General features: G+C 39.6%; 4 protein-coding genes across 14 annotated transcripts in view; 1 reads left to right on the top strand and 3 right to left on the bottom strand.

The window, feature by feature from the left end:
• Positions 1-7,330, bottom strand: part of LOC147305954 (embryonic polyadenylate-binding protein-like) — a 15,181-nt gene extending 7,851 nt beyond the window's left edge. For 2 of the 6 annotated variants that reach the window (XR_015126641.1, XM_086277746.1), the window contains exons 1-9: positions 7,093-7,330; positions 6,110-6,314; positions 4,963-5,156; positions 4,540-4,655; positions 3,242-3,340; positions 2,872-3,011; positions 2,683-2,777; positions 1,122-1,259; positions 54-149 (exon numbers count right to left, since the gene is read on the bottom strand). Coding sequence is in view for 5 of the 6 variants with exons in the window: in XM_086277746.1 (XP_086133872.1) it covers positions 54-149; positions 1,122-1,259; positions 2,683-2,777; positions 2,872-3,011; positions 3,242-3,340; positions 4,540-4,655; positions 4,963-5,156; positions 6,110-6,302 (1,071 nt within the window). In the remaining variant the exon portion in view is untranslated. Of the gene's footprint in view, positions 1-53; positions 150-1,121; positions 1,260-2,682; positions 2,778-2,871; positions 3,012-3,241; positions 3,341-4,539; positions 4,656-4,962; positions 5,157-6,109; positions 6,318-7,092 lie in introns of all 6 variants that reach the window. The other 4 variants (XM_086277747.1, XM_086277748.1, XM_086277750.1 and 1 more) reach the window with 4 other exon arrangements.
• Positions 1-17,832, top strand: part of ognb (osteoglycin, paralog b) — a 27,431-nt gene extending 9,599 nt beyond the window's left edge. For 2 of the 3 annotated variants that reach the window (XM_086277752.1, XM_086277754.1), the window contains exons 2-7: positions 903-960; positions 15,351-15,429; positions 15,806-15,970; positions 16,055-16,257; positions 16,341-16,433; positions 16,553-17,832. In XM_086277752.1, coding sequence (XP_086133878.1) covers positions 946-960; positions 15,351-15,429; positions 15,806-15,970; positions 16,055-16,257; positions 16,341-16,433; positions 16,553-16,723 — 726 coding nt within the window. In that variant the 5' untranslated portion in view covers positions 903-945 and the 3' untranslated portion in view covers positions 16,724-17,832. Of the gene's footprint in view, positions 1-902; positions 961-15,085; positions 15,259-15,350; positions 15,430-15,805; positions 15,971-16,054; positions 16,258-16,340; positions 16,434-16,552 lie in introns of those variants that run through there. The other variant, XM_086277751.1, reaches the window with a different exon arrangement.
• On the bottom strand, positions 7,464-12,060 carry LOC147305953 (14-3-3 protein beta/alpha-like). Of its 4 annotated transcripts, none has more exons than XM_086277756.1 (7): positions 11,905-12,038; positions 10,925-10,989; positions 10,532-10,833; positions 10,314-10,437; positions 9,668-9,831; positions 9,408-9,503; positions 7,464-9,319 (listed from the first exon to the last, which is right to left on the bottom strand). In XM_086277756.1, exons 3-7 carry the CDS (start codon positions 10,823-10,825, stop codon positions 9,263-9,265), a joined length of 735 nt encoding a protein of 244 aa, XP_086133882.1. In that variant the 5' UTR covers positions 10,826-10,833; positions 10,925-10,989; positions 11,905-12,038; the 3' UTR covers positions 7,464-9,262. The 4 variants fall into 4 exon arrangements, with proteins under 4 accessions (XP_086133882.1, XP_086133884.1, XP_086133883.1 ...); XM_086277758.1 differs by having other exon boundaries at positions 10,532-10,828; XM_086277757.1 differs by having other exon boundaries at positions 10,925-10,984; positions 11,905-11,994.
• Positions 17,311-20,898, bottom strand: uqcc5 (ubiquinol-cytochrome c reductase complex assembly factor 5). The gene is made up of 2 exons (XM_086277759.1): positions 20,590-20,898; positions 17,311-17,838 (listed from the first exon to the last, which is right to left on the bottom strand). The coding sequence occupies exons 1-2, from the start codon at positions 20,741-20,743 to the stop codon at positions 17,747-17,749; spliced, it is 246 nt and encodes an 81-aa protein (XP_086133885.1). The 5' UTR covers positions 20,744-20,898; the 3' UTR covers positions 17,311-17,746.

Below are 20,898 nucleotides of genomic sequence, written 5' to 3'. Positions count from 1 at the left end.
TTTGTGTACAAAGAACTTCATTACTTTAGTGGGACATTATCCTGTTACCTCACCTTTGCACTGGTGATGGTGCCATAAGGAGCAAACTCCTTCCGAAGTCTCTCATCGTCGATGCTGTCGTCCAAGTTCTTCACATACAGATTCACCCCCTGGAATTACAAAGAGTTACGTTCCTGTCTTCTCAAGCTCAACAATGTAAAAACACAAACCTAAAAGATGATCAAAATACCATTTTAGTTTTGAGTAATGTTTTGTTCAGCCTTTCCATCAACAGTAAAATGCCCATACACTCAATGGATCAACGTCACAAGTTAAAGCCTATCTGGCTAAAAACATTTCAAAGGAATTTCCTTCTCACCCATGAAATCCAATCAGCTCTGAAATTCTTTCTTTGTGGGCTAAATGCTGCTAAGCTATTTCATCATGCTTGCAGTTATTCAGTTATGTAGTTAAGCACTCCTTCATATCTAGATTAAACATTCCCATCTGACTTTAAGAGAAAGCACTACCAAAATGGTTAGATTGCTTTAGATTCCATTTTGTTGCTATTACAAACTTGATTATTTATAAAACAATGCCTGTGTTTTCTAGTTGGGATGGCCCAATGGACAGGTCTGCCTCCTATCCGGTTCATGACACACATAAATCAATCTAACAAAAGAGCATTTCTGATTCTAACCATTTGGCAATGTCAGCAAAATAATAAAACACCCAATACTCAATACTGAAAAACAATGGTGGAAAAAACAACATAACTTGAGCCTCATGCTGAACACCCACATATACTGTTTGGATAAATGACAACTTTTCCACTTTCATTTGGAATGATTTTCAAGAAAATGTTTGACTTTACTATGACAACATCAAGACTGTAAATTAATATCAGATAATGTACTATTTAGGAATGCAAGGAGGAGACCGAGTCTGCCCCACAGCTGACTCCTGATGACCCAGACCCAGGTAAGCAAGAGAAAATGAATGAATGGATTACAAGCACCACTAAGACTTTAAAATATTCAAAAAACATTGCACTATAATCACCTAATAATTAATTCAAAATGATCAACAGTAAGAACCATTAAGTAGTATTCATATTATAGTTTCATGCACAACAGCAGCACCTGATAGCGCTGGATGCGGTCCTGTTTTATTTGGTCAAACTTGCGTTTGAGCTCTCCCTGGCGCTCAAGACGCTTCTGAGCCCGCCCTACATAGAGGATTTTCCCATTGATCTCCTTTCCATTCATTTCATTAACAGCCTGGGAAAAAATAAATAGCATAGGGATCATAAACATACAGTGTTACGTACAGTATAAGCGCAACTGGAAAGTATTCAAAGTGCTTCACTTGTTCAATATTTTGCTATTTCAAAACTGATTCATTTTTCATGAAATTTCGTGAAATTCCTGGCATGATCGCCCGTCAGATCTTTCTACACCTTGACTTAAGTCCACCCCTAGTAAATTCAGTTGACTGGACATGATTTGGAAAGGCACGTGTCAGACCACAAGCCAAGCCGTGAAGTCCAAGGAATTTTCTGTAGACCTCCAAGACAGGCCTGAATGCCGAGCATCATGTCTGGAGAAAACCAAGTACCGCCCTTCACCTGCTATGGGGATGGTTTTCAACAACAGGAACAAGAAGACTAGATGCCAGATCTCTGATGACCACCTGCTTCACAGCACTCTGGACCTTGGACTGGGGTAAAGGTTCATCCTCTAATAGCACCACAACCCTAAGCCTACAGTCAATGTAACTGTGGCTTCAGTATTACTTAGCGACTGTCCTTGACTTGACATCTCTGAAGAGTTCTGAAAATGACTGTGCACTGATGCTCTCCATTGAACATGATGGAGCTTGAATGGTTCTGCAAAGAAAAATGGGAGAAACTACCCCAAAATGGATTGCATTTATATAGCGCTTTTCTAGGCACCCAAAGCGCTTTACAATTACACTATTCATTCACGCTCACATTCACACACTGGTGCAGGCAAACCACAGTTGTAGTCACAGCTGCCCTGGGGCAGACTGACAGAAGCGAGGCTGCCATATCGCGCCATCGGCCCCTCTGGCCAACACCAGTAGGCGGTAGGGTAAAGTGTCTTGCCCAAGGACACAACGACCAGGACAGACAGAGCTGGGGGATCGAACCGGCAACCTTCCGGTTACCACAGTCGTCCACTGAAAAGTTCTTATTGTCCAAAAATAGGTGTGCCAAGACTGCAGCATACTCAGAAAAACCTGAGGCTGCAATTTCTACCTAAGGTGCTTCAACAAAGTAATGAGCAAAGGCTTTTAATATTTATGTACTTTTTATATTTTTTTCTTGTTTTTAATAAATTTGAAAGAACTAAACTTTTTGCAAAACAGGGAATAAGGCTATAAAATGACAAAAATGTGGATCAAGTGAAATGCTGTGAATACATTTCAGAAGCAATGTACCTTTTCAAGAGAAATTCAAAAACTATGATACTCAAAGAATTTAAGGTTACACTTTTCTTTTTTTTTTTTACCAACATTATATTTTCCAATTCAAAAAAAGGCCATCCTTTTCTACCTACTTAACTCAAACACTCCTGAACAGGATTCATTCAAGGTGTACAGTGACTGCATTATGATCCATGTGATCTTTTGTTGGGAGAAGTAAGATCTGTGTGCACACAGAAACTTGGTCTACACTACCTTCTGGGCATCTTCATGATGAGCATAGTTTACAAATCCAAATCCTCTTGAACGACCCTTCTCATCCTTCATGACCCGTACACTGAGAGTTCTCCCTGAGACCAAAACCAGACCACGAGATGCAAAGTGATCAAAAATAAACTAAAGAAACAAAAAATAAAATAAAAGCTCACAATATTTTTATCTTACCAAATGCAGAGAAAACTTCCTTTAGTTTCTCATCAGTGAAGTCTTCACCAAAATTCTTGATGTAGACATTGGTGAACTTCATAGCCTTACTGCCAAACTCCACCTCTCTTTCCTTGCGTGACTTAAAGTGGCCAACAAATCTGTAGATGTCATTTAAAATGTTAACCAGAGAGACAGCATTTCGAGGAACAAATAAAAGGAAATTAATTACAGTGTGTTAAATTATCTTTGGCTACAAGACAAATGATTAGGACAGATCAAGAACATCGCAAACAAACAGCTTTGTTCGTTTGTGATGAATACTGTTACCTGCTTAGCCCTAAAATAATTTTATAATACAGATAAAGACAAACCTAGACAGATATCCTACCTATTCACTGACCTAAGAAGATACAACTGACACTTTTCTCCCAGGAAACGGGCCTTTGAGCTGACAATGCCATATCCCAACCGTTTACCCGCCTTTTGACTGAGCAAACAAAAACAAAACAACAACACATGGAAAAATCATCTGCAAAACATGTGGAGTCTTCAGTAGTATTTAACAATTTAAATAGTTAAAATATATTTAAAAATCACCCACAACATTAAAACCATCTGATTAATATTGTGTATGTCACCTTTATGCTGCCAAAACAACTGGCCCATTGGGACATAATCATGAGACCTATCCCTGAGTGTGTCTTCCATGGAAGGAGCCATGTTTGCCACAGATTGTGAGTGCTCAATTGAACTGAGACATAGGAAGTTTGAGGAACGCCGGTGTGTCCTCCGGGCCACTGAGTGCCACTTCAGGTTTTTGGCAGTTTACATGGAGCCTTAGATCAGAATGAATAGGAATGCTCCATATAAAAAGACCTCGATCCAAATAAACAGGCTTAAATCATCTGAAAAATGTTTTTATATATTGCAGTAGTGGTTTAAAGGTAAGAACACCTCCTCCAAAAATAAATAAATAAATAAATTCACCAACCATTGCAGGCTACACAAAAACACAAAGAGTTGATGACAGTTAAAGTTTGATCTGTAGCATAGCACACAGAAACAAGTGTCTGGTGTCAATGTGAAATGTCACATCGCTTCGTCTACTGAAAATGACTTGCTTTTTCCCCACCAAGTAATGTGAACACCCACATTTAAAAACGTTAGGAGCAACACATAATTACAGCAACTACTGGGGCCTGTTTTATGAACGAAATTCAATGTACTCTGGAATTGTAAAACTCGTCTCCAGAGAGCCATTTGGCCATCAGGCACTGGTTTTGTACATGTTAATCTTTTTTGCTGAACCGAAAGTCACGGAAAAGCCACAAAGGATAGCCACAGAGGATTGTAAATGTGTGAATTAGTCATTGTTTTTACAGATGTCACACAGTTCTGATTAAATCCATTGGCGCGTGTAAATGTCAGATCACATTATATCATGTATAATGTAAAACAGCTCATTTCAGCCTTAAACTGAAATGAGCTCAAAATGAAGAAAAAAAAAAGGAAAATAAAAAAGGGAGCACATAACCGCAGACAATTTGATGTATCAGTGGTTTAATGTTGTGGCTGATCCTTGTACATATTCTGCTCTAATCTTTGCCTGAGCTTATTTTTGTAGGCTACATTTAACCACTGACTGGAAACAACAGTGGTAAACAATTGAGTATTTAGTTCACTCACACTTTCCTATCATTCAGTAGCATCCCATTCATTGTTTCAATGGCCCGGTTTGCAGCTTCTTGAGTCTCAAAATGAACAAATCCATAGCCTTTGGATCCTTTTTCATCACAAACAACCTACAAGACAAACATTATAATCGGTGCAAATTACAAAGCTTTTGAAAAGTGCCCGCTAAATTCATCTGTACTATGTTACAAACACAATGTAAACAATTGCTTTTAACCAAACTGAATGTGAGGAGTAAAATTTGGAAATGGGTTTTAATAACTTAAGTGATATGTGCTGCACTTTGAAATTACACAAGTCCATGATTCTGAAATCTACCATTTCTACCCTCTCAGTGTTTGGAGGAAGACTCTAGTCAGTCACAGTAACCATCAACTTCAGCTGCTTCAGCTCTGAGAGACGGCCCAGGTCACTTACCTTACAGGACAAAATATTTCCAAAGGCTGAGAAGGTGTCATACAGTGCTTTGTTGTCAATAGACTCATCCATGTTCTTGATAAAGATGTTACCCACACCAGATTTCCTGAGTCCTGGGTCGCGTTGAGACCACATTATTCTGATTGGCCGACCTTTGATGACATCGTAGTTCATCGTATCCAGGGCACACTCCGCTAAAACAAAGCAGAAAAATGAAAAGAAATTACTTACAAAAATGTATAATAATATATATTGTATACAGTCCCCTGTCTTGTTAGGTACACCTGTTCAACTGCTCCTTGAGGTAAACATTCAATTAGCCAATCACATGGCAGAAACTCAGTGCAGGGAGGCATGTAGACTTGGGCAAGATGTCCTGCCGAAGTTCAAACTGAGCATCAGAATGTGAAACAAATGTGATTTAAGTAACTGGTGATCTGCTGGAATTTCCCCACACAGTCATCTCTAACCATCCAGTTAGCAACAGCTGGGCGAAAACACCATGTTAACTAGGGGCCTCTCCTGTCAACTAAGAGCAGAAAACTGAGGCTACAAATCACACAGGCTCACCAACACTGGACAACAGAAGACTGCGTGCTCTGATGAGCCTTGACTTCCGCTACGACAGATTGTAATGTCAGAATTCGGAATAAACAACATTAAAATCCATCCTGCCACAAGGAGTGGAGTATGTACCTAATAAAGTGGAGCATATATTCACTATGTTTCCATTGCATGTGTCACTATGGAGAATTAAGCTTATGCTCTAATTTAAGTGGTAAATTCATTCCACTCTGCAGTACTTTAGGTTTAAAATGTGGTTAATAATTTAGTTTACTTAATTTAGTTTATTCAATCATGATATTTTTCCTGACTTCTTTCAGGAAAAGTTATGAAATTTTTGACATTTCTTTGATTTTCCTGCCATTTTATAGACTAACCTCTCATCACAAATACCCCAACTATCATGAATTTGCTGATCGTTTTTAAGGTGTAGTGTCCTTCCTACTTTTAAATTCAGCTCTGAAGACAGTGATCTTTAGAATCACCTCAAAAGTTTGCTCTCATTAGACTGAAACAAGTCTTAACATTTTATAGCATTCACTGAGCAGCAAAAGGTCACAAATCAACCACACTGGTACTGTACCATCAGCAGGTTGCTGGAAGTTTACATAGGCATATCCCAGAGATCTGCGGGTGATGATGTCCCGGCACACACGGATCGACATGATTGGCCCAGCGGGAGAAAACTTCTGGTAAAGCATTGCCTCTGTGACATCAGGGTGCAGGTCTCCAACATACAGAGAAGCAAGAGGATATGCTGGTCCACTGCTGTTCATTTTGGGTAATAGCTGCTTGGAGAAAAACAGTTATGAGTGATTTAGACTTGTTTTTGTTTTGTTTCTTTTCTTGTTATAGTCATTTCTAATGTGCTGCTAAAATTAGATGCACTTCATTGTACTGATCTGCATTGGCAGAAATGTTTTCTTTGTTAATACATCACGTTTGAGAAGTTTTTATTTAGTACTCAAAAGTAGAAGAAATTATGTTAAATGTGTTATGTTATTAAATCAATACCTTTAACTGTGTTTTATCTAATTTCCATGAGATTTAGTGTCAAAGAAATTAATTTTAATGTGTTTTCAATGTCATCTACGTGTGTTCAAACCATTTATTTCAAACAGGGGTGGGAGGAATAACAAAAACAGATCTGCATGATGCAGTTTAACAGTGTCACAAACTACACAGCTTCCAAAATGTCAACACGTGAATCAAAACACGAAAGAATCTGCAGGCCCTGCTCCAGGCCTGACTGAATTAGGTTTGCATTAAGCACGTAAATTGTTAACTCCGTGTCTGAGTGGATAAAGTACTCCAACATAAAAATATTGAAGTGTATCCGAAAGTTAATACAAAGACAACTTCAAGACAGAAAGCTGTGGAATGTGGACAATTTGGAATCTAAAAATTCCTAACATGGTAAACATTTAAGTGATGAAACTTTAACACGTAGCACATGATTCAAAGCTAAGCGGTAAAATTAGCTGACGCCTGTGTCCTTTGTTTCTGAACTATTCATCAAAGTTAGCTAAGATGAGGAACCGTGTGACTTCGACTAAATAAACTTACATTTCAAGCTACTGCGTCGTACTGGAGATTTCCCGTTAAGCAGCTCGTCGGTACACTTTCCACATGGGCGGGAGCTTGTTTTGATTTAATTAGCGCCGTTGAACACCTGCACCTCCTCTCCGCGCAATAGTTTCAATTAAGCTGTGAGGGGTACAAACATTAAATACACGTCACTCTCCGCGATGCAAAGTAGTTCTCATTAGCATATCAAGCGCTAATCTAATTTAGCTTGCCCTTTGCTTGTAGACAAGAGGGCAATTATAACCCTCACGTACCTTTTTGCTCAATTTCTGAGTTTTTTTTAGGCTTTTGTTTTACGTTTTAATTTTTAAATATACCTGGTGAACAAAAATGAAGACGTAATTTGCCTGTTATCTTAAACGAAACTTTATTTCACTGGATGGTTTTGACACGTTCCTATTTCTTACATGTAGAGTGAAACTAGAATGGTTTTAAGATACATAAACACAAAGCTAGAATTACACCAACCATTGTTTATCTCCATTTCGTCACTGCTTTTCTCGTTTTTTTTAATAGCTAATCTAAATTTTCACAACCACGTGTGTGCACTGGGTAATAAGACTGTTACAGAAGCAAATTTTAGCCATTAAGACTTGTCAGTAAAAACAAAGCAAGTAGATACCTGATATACAGACAGGCTTCGTTCCACATTCACTAACTGCATTTTCATCAAGCATAATAATAAACTGACATGAATTTTTTTTTCCCCCAACAAATTATATCAATTCATTGGAGCACTGCCAGAGTAAACAGACTGTCAGCTATAATGTGGAATGGTGTCTTCAACTACAAGAGTGTGGAATGTAGTGGTGATAACATGGTATTGTGACACTGAGTTTCTTTTCAAAAGTCATGAAATGGCCTTCTAAACACTTTTAAGGAGACCTGATTTTAGATAATCCGTTAACATCAGCTACCTTTAAACAGCAGATTGATGAACCTGGGCGAAGACTAATAAATATTTAACTATTTCCTTTTAATAAATGGTTTAACTCTTTCTCTGTGAGATTTCATCAACAAGCAGATGCTGCTGTCTAAATGGGGGAGAAAAAAGAAAAAGAAAAAAAAAAAGCTGCAAGAGAAAGCCAGGCACAAAAACATTTTTTGGAGAAAACAACCGCTTTAAGAGGAATATTTTGCAAGCAGGGTTGATACAGTGTGGTAAGACATTTTCAATTAACATCAATAAAAGGTTACTGTAGGTTTTACATACAGATGATAGTCAATCTTGCAAAATACATGGAACCACATTTACGCACATACAATTTCCATTGTACTGAGGTCAAGCAGCACCTGAACAGTGAGTAAAACTACAATGACAACCCATACCTAGTTCAAAATGAAAAAAAAAGCACTGCCTTTCCAAAAAGCCTAATAATGTGGAATGTCTTAAATTGAACATGACAAATTTAAGGGGTCCCTCAGAGCTTAAACTGAATTTTGTGAACATGATCAAGGAGCATTACACCAAAATGTCAGTGTCACAATACAGCCTGCCTCCTTTCTGTATGAGCCCACAGCAGAATTGCAGTTAGTTGAATACAGGATTGTATGTCTGAGAATTTGAACAAAAAACGTTTTTTGGGAGGGGGGCTTGTGAAGCAAATGGAATGCCTACCATCACAGTGTTTGGTGGAAATCAACTGCCAGTTTAATTACCATACAATAAAACCTGTAAATATCACAAGGAATCACAAATAATAAACGTAACAAAAAGAAAAAAAAATAATGGGTGGGGGGATGAAAAATGCACAACTAGCAGGGGACCAAGGACTTTGGAAGGACGATTAGATTTCACAATACCCCCCCTCCCCACCACAGACCATACGCACAACCTCTCACATCCACTCACGCTTGCCACACGCAGACTTGCACAAAGCTGACAAAGAACCAAAAAACAAAACAAAAAAAAAACAGCAATGTGAACTTGCTAATCAACACATTTTCCACAGAGTGACTGAATCTGCTAACAACTGAAAAAATTACCCTGTCACCTCACAGTGAACTGAGAGGGGTAAACTAGTTGGTCGGAAGCAATTCAGGCTGCTTGTCATACAGAAGTGGGAGGGGCTGATGGAGTGGAGGGGGATGTATATAAGCTGTCTGTGTTTAAGATAAAGAGTGTAGGTGGATTAACAGTGCAATTCCATTAGTTTTCCCCTCCTTCGGTCTCTCCCTCATCTGCCGTGTTTTCTGATGTCCACAGCTGGAAACACAGAGGACAAATGTTAGAGTGCCTTGTGACAGATATGCCCGCATCAATCTGAAACCAAACAGTGTAACTTAAAACTCACAGTCAGGTTGTCCCTTAGTAGTTGCATTATCAGGGTACTGTCTTTGTAGGAATCCTCGTTCAAAGTGTCAAGTTCAGCAATGGCTTCATCAAATGCCTGAAAAGAGTCATTTGTTGTGATTTACACCATAAGTAATAAATTAAATATGCACCAAAAAATATATATTTTAGGTTTTTTTCTCCCCATCCCCCCCCCCCCAATTCATTTGTTAAAAAGCTCCAAGACATTTTAAAGCTATGCATGTAAGCCAGAGTACATACTGTTTTAGCCAGGGTACAGGCCTTGTCCGGGTTGTTTAGGATTTCATAATAGAAGACTGAGAAGTTGAGGGCCAGGCCAAGCCTAATGGGGTGTGTTGGCTGCATCTCACTCTTGCTAATGTCAAAAGCTTCCTGGTACGCCTTCTGGGAATTATCCACTGTAGCTGTGAAAGCATAAGGAAAAAAATAAATAAAACTATAATGAACCAATTTTCAGCAACTTAAAAGCAGAAAAATTAGACTATGAATAATCTCAAACTGTATTGTAACATTCATTAATATGGCAAAATTTTCTTATTCCACATGGTGCCATCTCTGCATTTACTGTAGACCGGCCACAAAATTTTCTGGCCTTTTCAGCTTGTCTTCAAGTATGTCAGGTTCAACTACATAGGTTTCTTATTTGGAGGGTTTTTTTATTGCTAAAAAGTGCAATCAGCTGTTGCTGAAAACAAAGCTGTTGACAGAACAATAATTTAAAAAAAAAAAAAATCAGATAAAAAGCATCATGATTCTGCTCTTTTAAATCAACACATTTAGGGATTTCAGATTACACATTATTGATTAACTTAAAGTTTCTTTCACCACTCTTCAAAAGGACACTGCAGTAAAACAAAGTTATGATGTAAACTGTGTTTTCACTTACTCTTCTTATTATCCCCAGACGCAACCTCAGACAGGTATCTATAATAGTCGCCTTTCATTTTCAGATAGAACACCTTGCTTTCAGGATTAGATGCTTTGGCAATGAGAAATTTGTCCAGTAGCTCCTGAAAACAGCAATAAAGGTTTGTTCAGATTCACAATAACACGTACCACTTTCACTAGAATCTAAATTGGGACTGAATAATGAGAAATCCTTACAAGCACATCGTTGCAGATTTCTTGCAGCTCAGCTTCTATCTTCTCCCGGTATTCACGTGCCATCTCCTGTTTTTTGTCATTGCCCTCAGTCTTCTGCTCAATGCTGGAGATAACGCGCCAGGATGAGCGGCGCGCTCCTACAACATTCTTGTAGGCAACAGAGAGAAGGTTGCGCTCCTCATTTGACAGCTCAGAGTCTTGCTCTGTCACTGCCTTCATGGCTGAAGCCATGTCATCATAGCGCTCAGCCTGCTCAGCAAGCTTGGCCTTCTGTACCAGGTCGCTCTTATCCATTTTCTAGACTGGGGAAAACAAGACAATATTAGAAACAGCTACAGTTGCAATTCACCAAAACACAAGAAAGAATGTTTCAGGCACATTAGCCATTCACACCTGTGTGGTGTGTGCGTTATCTTAGTTCACACGAACTTGCTTCACCTTGCCGTGGCACACCTGGTCTTAACAGATGAAAACACTTAATTCAATGACAATTCACAGGGTATGCTTTGTGAACTGGGCTCTTTGGCAAGTGGGTCAACCACACTCATCTCTTGCTATGGTTAGCCGCTAGCCAAGTTATTAGCTAACCCTGCTTCGCCCTTACCGTCCCAACCCAATTTCATATTCACGAGTTGAATCAGAACTCTTCGCATATCTAAATATGTCAAACCGTGTATAATTATTTGCTCTGCTGCCTTTTTGGCTCGCTTGACGTTCTTTCGACCGACACTTGCTGTACCAGCGGAAGCCTTCCCGGGTCATGTTTAATGCCCTCCCACAATGTTGCTAGCAAGGCTAGCGAGGATAGTAGATTTTCTAAATCGCGGCTAAACTGGCTTAACAAATACGACAGTGCATATTAGAAGACTTCTTATTTTTCGTTCATATTTATAGCCGCTAAACTATCGTATGCGCGATAACCAAAGTAGGAAAAAACGAATGTGGCAGCTAACAGTTCGCTAGCATCGCCGCTAACAGTCACGGCTAGGCCAGCGAAAGCAACCGCGAATTTTTATGTAAAAATACGCGGTTTGGGTGATGGCAGTTAATATTTGTTATTTTAAGTAGTTATTACGAAGGGGAATACTGAACTGCACCGTATTACTTTCGCTTTGATTTCGTTTTAAGTAGCTGTAGCAGGGCCCGCCCTGGTTGCCGAGCCTGTCAGAACAAAGTGTCACGGAATCTCACCGTCCGCTAGCAAGCTAGCAGCTAACGCTAGCTTAGCCTTTCACCAACCGAGCTAGCCGTTATGTTTCGCTTCTCAGTGGGATTCGAACGAACACGATAGAACAGGCTTTCGAACAACGAGCTACCAATGAAAACCTAGTGTTAGCATGCGATATTCATACATTCGAGGTTATTGCACTTACGATTGCGGTGACTTTTAATCCTACTGTTTTTTCTTCTTCTCGCTCGCTCTGTGGACGATTCAGCCTCCGTCCTCCGTCTCACTTAGCGTATCGTTCAGGGCAGTACCACTTCCGCTACACGGGCACTTCTGTTTCCTCTTTTCTCACCGCACATCTGCCTTACGTAATGCAGCCTCTGCTCACACGGTAAAGGCAATCAATGGATCCAAGCGTATTTCTTTATTCAGAATTAATTCAACTGTTTGATACTCTTGCATTACATTGCTACAGTATTGACATATATATGCATTCAGCTTATATATGTATACAAGCTAAATGTATATGTGAAAGTCGCCAACTGGATGATTTTGTGATTTAGTACTCAGCCAAAATAAACATTATCCGCACGAGAGGAGCCCTCTTTACCATTTAAATGGGTTACAAGACTATAGACATGTATGATCAGATAATTGGAGGGTCATGTGGGTTTAAATTAAAACAAAGAAACAAAATAATACTTTCCATATTGATGATCAAAGGTCAAGGTCAGCGTTTTTCTCAAGGGCACTTGAGCAAGTCAAGATTTTAATGAGTGCAGGCGCTTGCTTGAACCTGATAACCAAACTGACGACTGAGGTTAATAGCAGCAGATATAAATATAAATGTAAATTTTCTATATATGTAAAAAATTATTCATCTTCTACATATTTTTAAAGCAATTGTTTGTGTTAATAAAGTAAATGTCAACACAACAGTATAACCAGTCTTGTTATTTTCACAGCAAAATAGTATTTATTATTCTTAGTTGCACTCCTGTTTCCTCTATTTGCTCACACTCCACCTTCAATGGCTCTGTGTGCACATCTCCACCCTTCTTAAGTCATATAAGATCATTTTTGTCCCAACTCCAGTAGAAACTGAGGTCAGGCTGTGTTGCATAAGTGCACTTAAAATTGCAAGTTTAATAATACTTTTTCTATTAAATCATTATGCAGATAATTACATCTGTAACCTATTTTTTTCCTAATAACTGATGTTCTACAACTACTGTACTAAGGCCTGTCACTCCATTGCGTATGTCTGTGAAGGTTCTCAGTCATCCAGGTCATCGTAGTCAAAGGAGCTTGCAAAGAAAAGCGTCTGGACTTCTTTAAGTTACTTGAAGACGTTTCACCTCTCATCCGAGAAGCTTCTTCAGTTCTAAGGTCAAATGGTGCAGAGTCCCAGATATAAACCTAGTGGGAGTATCCCCCCACAGAGGGACAAAAGGACCCCCTGATGATCCTCTAATCGCCTGTGCCAAGGTGTGAAACTGGGTGTGGGTCCCAATCAGCCAGAGTTTCGGGTGAGTTCATTGTGAAACCTGGCCCCACCTTATCATGCGAATTCCTGAGATCAGATGGCCCAGGATGTGAGTGGGCGTTAAGGCGTCTGGGAAGGGATCTCAAAACTGGATTATAGATGGCAGAGGGTTGGTGTCGTAAACCCCCGCCTCTGTTCAAAGATGGTCGCTCACAGTGGACATAGATGGCTTCTTTCACTCCTCTTTCAAACCATCTGTCCTCTCTGTCCAAAATGTGAACATTGGCATCCTCGAAAGAGTGTCCTTTATCCTTAAGATGCAGATGGACTGCTGAGTCTTGTCCTGTGGAGGTGGCTCTTCTGTGTTGTGCCATGCGCTTGTGAAGTGGCTGTTTGGTCTCTCCAGATGCCCAGACCTCTACATTGGAGAGACCAAACAGCCACTTCACAAGCGCATGGCACAACACAGAAGAGCCACCTCCACAGGACAAGACTCAGTAGTCCATCTGCATCTTAAGGATAAAGGACACTCTTTCGAGGATGCCAATGTCCACATTTTGGACAGAGAGGACAGATGGTTTGAAAGAGGAGTGAAAGAAGCCATCTATGTCCACTGTGAGCGACCATCTTTGAACAGAGGCGGGGGTTTACGACACCAACTCTCCTGCCATCTATAATCCAGTTTTGAGATCCCTTTCCAGACGCCTTAACGCCCACTCACATCCTGGGCCATCTGATCTCAGGAATTCGCATGATAAGGTGGGGCCAGGTTTCACAATGAACTCACCCGAAACTCTGGCTGATTGGGACCCACACCCAGTTTCACACCTTGGCACAGGCGATTAGAGGATCATCAGGGGGTTCTTTTGTCTCTCTGTGGGGGGATACTCCCACTAGGTTTATATCTGGCACTCTGCACCATTTGACCTTAGAACTGAAGAAGCTTCTCGGATGAGAGGTGAAACGTCTTCAAGTAACTTAAAGAAGTCCAGACGCTTTTCTTTGCAAGCTCCTTTGACTCCATTGCGTACTTGTGTGCATGCGTGTGTGTGTCTACAGCAATCTCATTTTACGTGTCAAATTAAAATTTACAAATCTTTGCTCAATGAAAAAAAAGGAATTAATTAATCCCATTTTTTCTAATCATTATGAACTTAGATTTAAACTTAGATTTATTTAAAAAACAAAGAAGTAATGTTTTTTGGGGGGGAGATTAGGTTCTAATTTGAAGAACCTGGCTGTTCATGGTTTTAGGAGCAGCTTCTGCAACGGACTGATCTGATGTATGCTTAGAATAATTTGGAGAGTCTGATCTATTGGAAGTTAAGTTAGTAAATGATGGAACAGTAACTATCAAACTATGTGAAAGGTCGAGGCTGTAGTTAAGGCAAGCTGTTGTGATCAAACAATCAATAGAACTGATCGGGACACGTTTTAGTGGACAGGCACAGGACAATAACCTCAACCACAGCAGTTATTCAGAAAGAGAGTCACTTCTGATAAAGAAGCAGTCCAAATGGATGGAAAACAATCCAAGTAAAAAGATACTCAACAGTTTGCTCTCTCTGCTTCACTGCTGGTAAATCAATCAGTTTTTCAAATGTAATACCTTCATCCAGTACCAAGCTGTTCCCCCAGGAACAGCAGTGACACCCACAGAATTTAACTGTTTCATGCATTGGGTTTACTCAATGGTTTTCTTATGATCCAAAGTTTTCATCACTTACATCCCCATCGAGCTTTAAATGCTCATCTGTTGGACAGAAATAAGGCGACATAATCTTAAAGAGTGACCCGGACCAGTCGATGTGACACAAATACAGCGTGTATTGAGTTAAAACTAGTTTCCTTTTCTTACTCAGCAGTATGCTGGCAGCTTAATAAAAGTGGATGGAAAATTTTCCTTCTCAGATGTACCCCAGATCTCAGCCTAGCAGACAGCTCTGTCCTCCTCTCTCCAGCCACTGAGGCACAATGATACCATTAAGGATTTTAATTTTCACATATGTAATGCTCCCATGGATAGTGTCTTCTGCAGCAAAGGGTGAATACATGGAAGCAAGAACACCTGCAGTAAGAAAGCTTTGGGGGGAGGTTCAAAACTATCTTCAAGGACGATATGCACAAAAGTGAGAGCTAACTGAGATGATTTCTTCTTTTTGCAGAAAGCTACGGTACGTGCGTCGGACTATGGCGTCCTGCAAGACACAGATACTGATGGTGGAGTACTTCCAAAAGCAGAAGGTAAGGTTTATTAAAAAAAAAAAAAAAGTTTTCCACAACTCTTTCAAAGCTGATTATGCAACACTTGCAAAGGCATTCTTCCACATTTTTGTGAATGGAGCTAAAGCTCATGTTACGTAATAATGGGACTGATCAAGTGTCCTCGGCTAAACTAGGTGCAGTGCATTTTCAAGTGCATACACAACTGTTTCTAGTTTAGTTGCAGCTAATTAAAGGACCTGTGTGTACACCACATTTATTTTTGTTTTGCTGGATCTTTGTTTTCTTTTGTTTTGGGGTTGTTGGTTTTTTTTTTTTGGGGGGGGGGGGGGGGGGGTTGTTTTGAGAAGTGTATATAAATGATGCCATATGATGAAAAGATGTGTGATCATTTCAGTTTTGCCAACATGTCTACTGTGCGTTTGTCTGAGTGGATCAGTTTACTGCGAGGACGTGTCCCCTGACATGTCAGCCGTGCCAACCCTGCCAAAAGAAACGGCGTATCTCTATGCTCGCTTCAACAAAATCACAAAAATACACAGGGAAGACTTTGCAGACACAGGTAAAACAATACTAATAATTTTAAAAATCCTTTGAAGTATTCTTCTCCTCTTAAGTTTTTACTTCCATTATTTGCATTTTTCAGCTACTTTAAGAAGAATTGACTTGTCTGGGAATCTCATCTCTGAGATAGAAGACGGATCTTTCTCAAAACTTCCCAATCTTGAGGAGCTCAAACTCGCAGAAAACAGACTGACCAAACTTCCCATGCTGCCATCCAAGCTAGTAACTTTTAATGCCAATTTCAACAGGCTTAAAAACCAGGGTGTAAAGGCAAATGCTTTTAAAGTAAGTTGGCAAGTAAATGCCTAATGTTAAACCCCTGCAGAAATCATCATCGCATGTTAAATAGTGGCCTTGTGTTGTTGCAGAAACTCACGAGACTGGCATACCTTTATCTCGGAGACAATGAACTGACAGCCGTCCCCCATCTTCCAGAGTCTCTTTACGTTGTTCATCTGCATGTAAGTTCATCTGTTATTTATTTTGAAAAAACAAACAAAAAAAACTGCAGAAGAAATGAAATTTGTTTTCTGTCTGGAAGTTGTAGCCAAGGTTGTGTTCTTGAATTGATCTCCTGCAGAACAACAACATCTCAACAATAACAGATGAGACGTTCTGCAAAGGAAACACAAGCCACTACATTCGGACCAACATGTACGAGGTGAGACTGGATGGGAACCCCCTGAAGCTGTCGGAGCACCCTAACAGCTTCATCTGTCTGCAGTCTCTCCCTATTGGCTGGTACAAGTGAAACACAAAAGAAACTGAGGCAGACTTTGTGAGTCAGTTCTAGAGCCCGACCAATATAGGATTTTTAAAACTGATACCAATAATTGGATATTTAAAAATCTGATATATCTGCCGATATTTTTTTTCCTTTTGGGCAGACAAAACAAAGATTTCCCTGGCATTTCTTATTTCTAGTTATTCATGAGTCCTTACTAATGTGACAAAGTTGTGGATTTACATTCTGCCCGACTCTGCTCAAATCAGCTGGCTGTTGTGTTCATCACATTTCGAACATATGCTGCCAACAGGAAAGTTGGGGTGTGTCCTCTGATGGCCAAGCTATGCAACAACATAATGCCTCTTCTTTACTTGTTAATGAAATGTGTCGCTATGCACGTATTGGCAGATAGCCAATATCGGCTGATAATATCAGCTGGCCGATATATCGGTCGGGCTCTAGTGAGTTCTTGGTAAAGTGAAGGAGAGTGGGATTAAGATGCACAGTTAGTGCACAGAAAAAAATATAAATAATGAAAAATAAAGTTCTTAAGCGACATTTTTATAGTGATACATATATCGCACAGTTGAAAACTTACACAATTAGAAATATTTTATAACAAAAAGATTTGATCAACAAATGAAACAGTGTGTTTTTTGTTTAAAAGCAATATCCAAAATAAAAACACCTTTAGTCATTTTTTTAGTTGGTACATGGCGAAGATGGTTTCTCTAGCTGGTGCTATGCAATGTTTGTTTTTTTTAAAAATATGAGGCATTACAACGATGAGATCTCAATATGGTTTCCACAAACAAATAATGCCTTTGTCGTTATTATTTTCATCTTTCTGAAACGGATTCTTCTACCCTGTTGCTTTATACTGCAGTGCTGCAAATGAACACTATACAAATAATAAAACCTGCATGTTGGAAGTCATTGCACCATCAGCTTTTCACTCGTTTCTTTAGCAGCATTCATAATTGCATGGGTGTCCCACACTGTCTTTAGATGACGTGTCAAGTCCTTATTTAATCCAATCATCATCTTTCACTTGGCTGGAGACTGATTGAGAACTATCAATCCATCTGCTATCTTTTGCTGGTACTCTCGTTCTGACTGTTTTCTTCTGTAGACATCATCTGGAAAGAAAACAGATTCAAAAGACTGAAATGTGTCTCCAGTAAAAACTGCACAGAGAAAGCATTCTGGATACTTGACACTGATGTCTAACTGAAAATGTGCCAACTATCAGTTTATGTGTCACGGTAAGAAACACACTGGTTTATGCTACTAAACTGTCAGTGTCAAAGTGAGCATGCACAGCAGATATTTTGGCTTGCTGAAGAAGGAAAGAAAGACACATGTAACCGCATAACATTAGTAATGAGTGCATACCACTCAGGTGGGGCAGTTCCAGGGTTCCGGATATTAAAAAAAATCCCCCCCCCTCAAAAAAAAAAAGGAAAAAACACCTTTTTTTTTTTCCACTGCTGGATAATAAAAACAGACATTTTCACTTGCAGAGGCAGGTGGAAAAAGTTGGTGTTTCCTTTTTCCCTCTGCTACTGCAAGTGAAAATGTCTGTTTTTATTATCCAGCAGAATTTCTAAGCAATCTGGGCAATATCTAATATCTATAACAAAATGACTGCCAAGCTGACAAACAGCACAGGGAATAGTTTTTTCTCCTCAGTAGAGAAAAACACTTCTTTTGTCCCCAAATGGCCTCTCAATATCACAGGATAATATGTGCAGGGTGGATTTTTTTTTTTTTTTTTTTTTTAAACACAAGAGGATTTGAGCCCTTTTTGTTCTGACAGCACATCTGGAATAATGAGAAATGGGTTTAGTGAGAGTAAAAACACACTGGAGTCCTTTTTCTTTTCAGTCTTTGAGTGACCCCGCTCACTCTATCTCTAGCATTGTGACAAATGTTCCCTGCTTTCATGCATTCACTGGATGGTCCATTTTCTTCAGCTAGAAAATAGTTCCCCCCATAACTAACTAACCTACGTAACTCTACCTGGACATATTATAAATTAAATGTTAGCAGGAAAAGAAAAAAAAAAAAACAGTTTGCACCATTAGATTATAACATTTTTGCACTCACCCGGACATTTACTGACAACTTCCATGTTTTGTGTATATATCAATAACACAGCAACATGTGCATCAGCATTTTTTTAGTCTTTAACCTGTTTTTCCAACTTGAGTGGGTGTTCGTATAATTAGGTGGAAACTTGTTTTTCCAGTGATTCTGACACCATAGTTCTTTCAAGTGCATTTGTTAGTTAACCACTGTACTCAAGTACTTAACTGGACCACCTACAACATTACCACATTTCAAAGGGACACACAGAGTATTACATGCATTTAATGGATGGTTACTAGTTATTTAAAGATTAATATTTCACAAACAAAGTTATTTATTTTTTAAAAAATAAGTTGTTTATATACTACTGCTTTATAGCAGATAGTGGTTTAAAAAAGCTCCCAGATATAACATTACAACACTGTTTCTACATTAATATCTTATGGTTACAATAATTACTGGAGCCTGTCCCAGTTGTCATAAGGCACGAGGCGGAGTACACCCTGGACAGGTCGCCAATCTGTTGCAGATCTAACACATACAGACAGACAATTGTTAACACCTACAGCTAATGTAGAATCACCATTTAACCTAACACACATGTCTTTGGACTGCGGGAGGAAACTGAGGTACACACAGGGAAAACAATGCAGACACAGAAACTGCACAGAACAAGGCCCCAGGTTAGATTCAAGCACAGTACCTCCTTGCTGCGACAACAGAGCTAACCACATTGCCCTTAAAAGAAAATGAATATTTTCACAATTGCTTAATTTCTTTAGGAGGTCAGCTCAAGCCTCCAAAACATGAGGATTTCTTGATTATATGACTGTAAACATAAAGGTTCCAATCAACCGGCCAACTGGGGCCTTTCAGTGTGGAGTCTGTAGTGTGGTGCCTGTGTGTTTCCTCTGGCAACTCTGACCTCCTCCCACAGTCCAAAGACATTCACATTAGGTTAACTGGTGGTGGTGTTAATGTGAGCCGCTCTGTCTCTGTGTGTGTAAGCCCTGCAAAAGACTGGCAACCTGGATGGATTTGGCCCAGTAGGAATCCCAGTAGAAGATAGGCCCCGCAAATGGCCTAATTTGGTTTGAATAGCCATCTATCCAACAGGGTGACCAAACCCTTTTAAAGTTTGCTTAAAAACACTTGATCTTTAGCGTATTCTGTGTCACACGCATTAAATTGGTGCCATTTGTTCTACGACATAGTTATCTCCAGTAATTTGGGATAATTATTCCATAATAAAACGTGTGTTTGTTTTTCAGCTCTGAAAATGTAATGTTGGCCTCTTCTCCTCCTTCTGAATTCATGAAAGCTCAAAAATGCCTCCCATTGGAAGGACCTGTAACTCACAGTTTTCATACTGTTAACATATAATAACATTGATAAAAAATCATCTGATTCTGATGGGATTACATGGGAACTCTTCTCTGATTAGACTGCTTTTAGACCCGTTTGGAAGGGTCGACAAAAGTGTTGGTACACACCGTAGGTACCTACAACTATCTAGTAACTACTGACTGTAGGCACTCTCAAGTGTGTCAAGATCACTGTAAACTCGAGGTAAACACGTGTATGAAAGCACTGACCACAAGCATTGGAGTAATTTCCCAAACCGGTAGCTAGCATATAACCAAAAGAAGAGCACACTGGCGCCTTTTATTTGTCCTTTAACATTTGCTAGGTCAGCTAACACAGCTAGCCTAACTTATTAAAACTAGCTAACTTATCTATTAAATAGATACTCAACGTGTCGGTTAGACTAGCTGAGTGAACCCATGGCTTACACTTACAGAAAGTCTCTTGTCCTATCCTCACGTTGATCATGATCCACTCCATGATTCCCCCGATACAGAAAAAGATTGGAAGGAACCTGTACGCACCGAGGCGACGTTTCCCCGGGACAATGTTCAGTAAGTCTTTAATGTTTTTACTCCTGTGAAACATCCTGACACACAAACTGTGTCCTAACAAACACTTCCACGGCGCCCCAGAGAAACTCTGAAGGTGAACTGTTAAGAAACAGCGTGGGTAAATACGAGCAGCACGTCCTTAGCAAATGTTATGAGAGCAACGGACGTGCTAAGTTGGGTGCGTTAATT

Source organism: Aulonocara sp. 'chitande type north' Nkhata Bay, linkage group LG20 (assembly GCF_057382095.1).
Source record: "Aulonocara sp. 'chitande type north' Nkhata Bay isolate Kocher_YH1m ecotype deep benthic linkage group LG20, A_spYH_male_GT1.1, whole genome shotgun sequence".
Classification (NCBI taxonomy): Eukaryota; Metazoa; Chordata; class Actinopteri; order Cichliformes; family Cichlidae; genus Aulonocara; species Aulonocara sp. 'chitande type north' Nkhata Bay.
Note: the sequence above shows the minus strand (reverse complement) of the source record. Positions and strands in the feature narration are given on the sequence as shown.

Bases quoted from the DNA above. Each gene is read 5' to 3' on its own strand.
- LOC147305953 (XM_086277755.1), bottom strand. From the start codon at position 10,825: ATGGATAAGAGCGACCTGGTACAGAAGGCCAAGCTTGCTGAGCAGGCT. The intron at 9,832-10,313 runs GTAAGTGAAAAC...ATGCTTTCACAG, and splicing joins GTCTGGGGATAATAAGAAGA to CTACAGTGGATAATTCCCAG. The intron at 9,320-9,407 runs GTGAGTTTTAAG...CTGTGTTTCCAG, and splicing joins TACTAAGGGACAACCTGACT to CTGTGGACATCAGAAAACAC.
- uqcc5 (XM_086277759.1), bottom strand. From the start codon at position 20,743: ATGTTTCACAGGAGTAAAAACATTAAAGACTTACTGAACATTGTCCCG. The intron at 17,839-20,589 runs GTAAGTGTAAGC...TTTTCTTTCCAG, and splicing joins GATAGGACAAGAGACTTTCT to ATGATGTCTACAGAAGAAAA.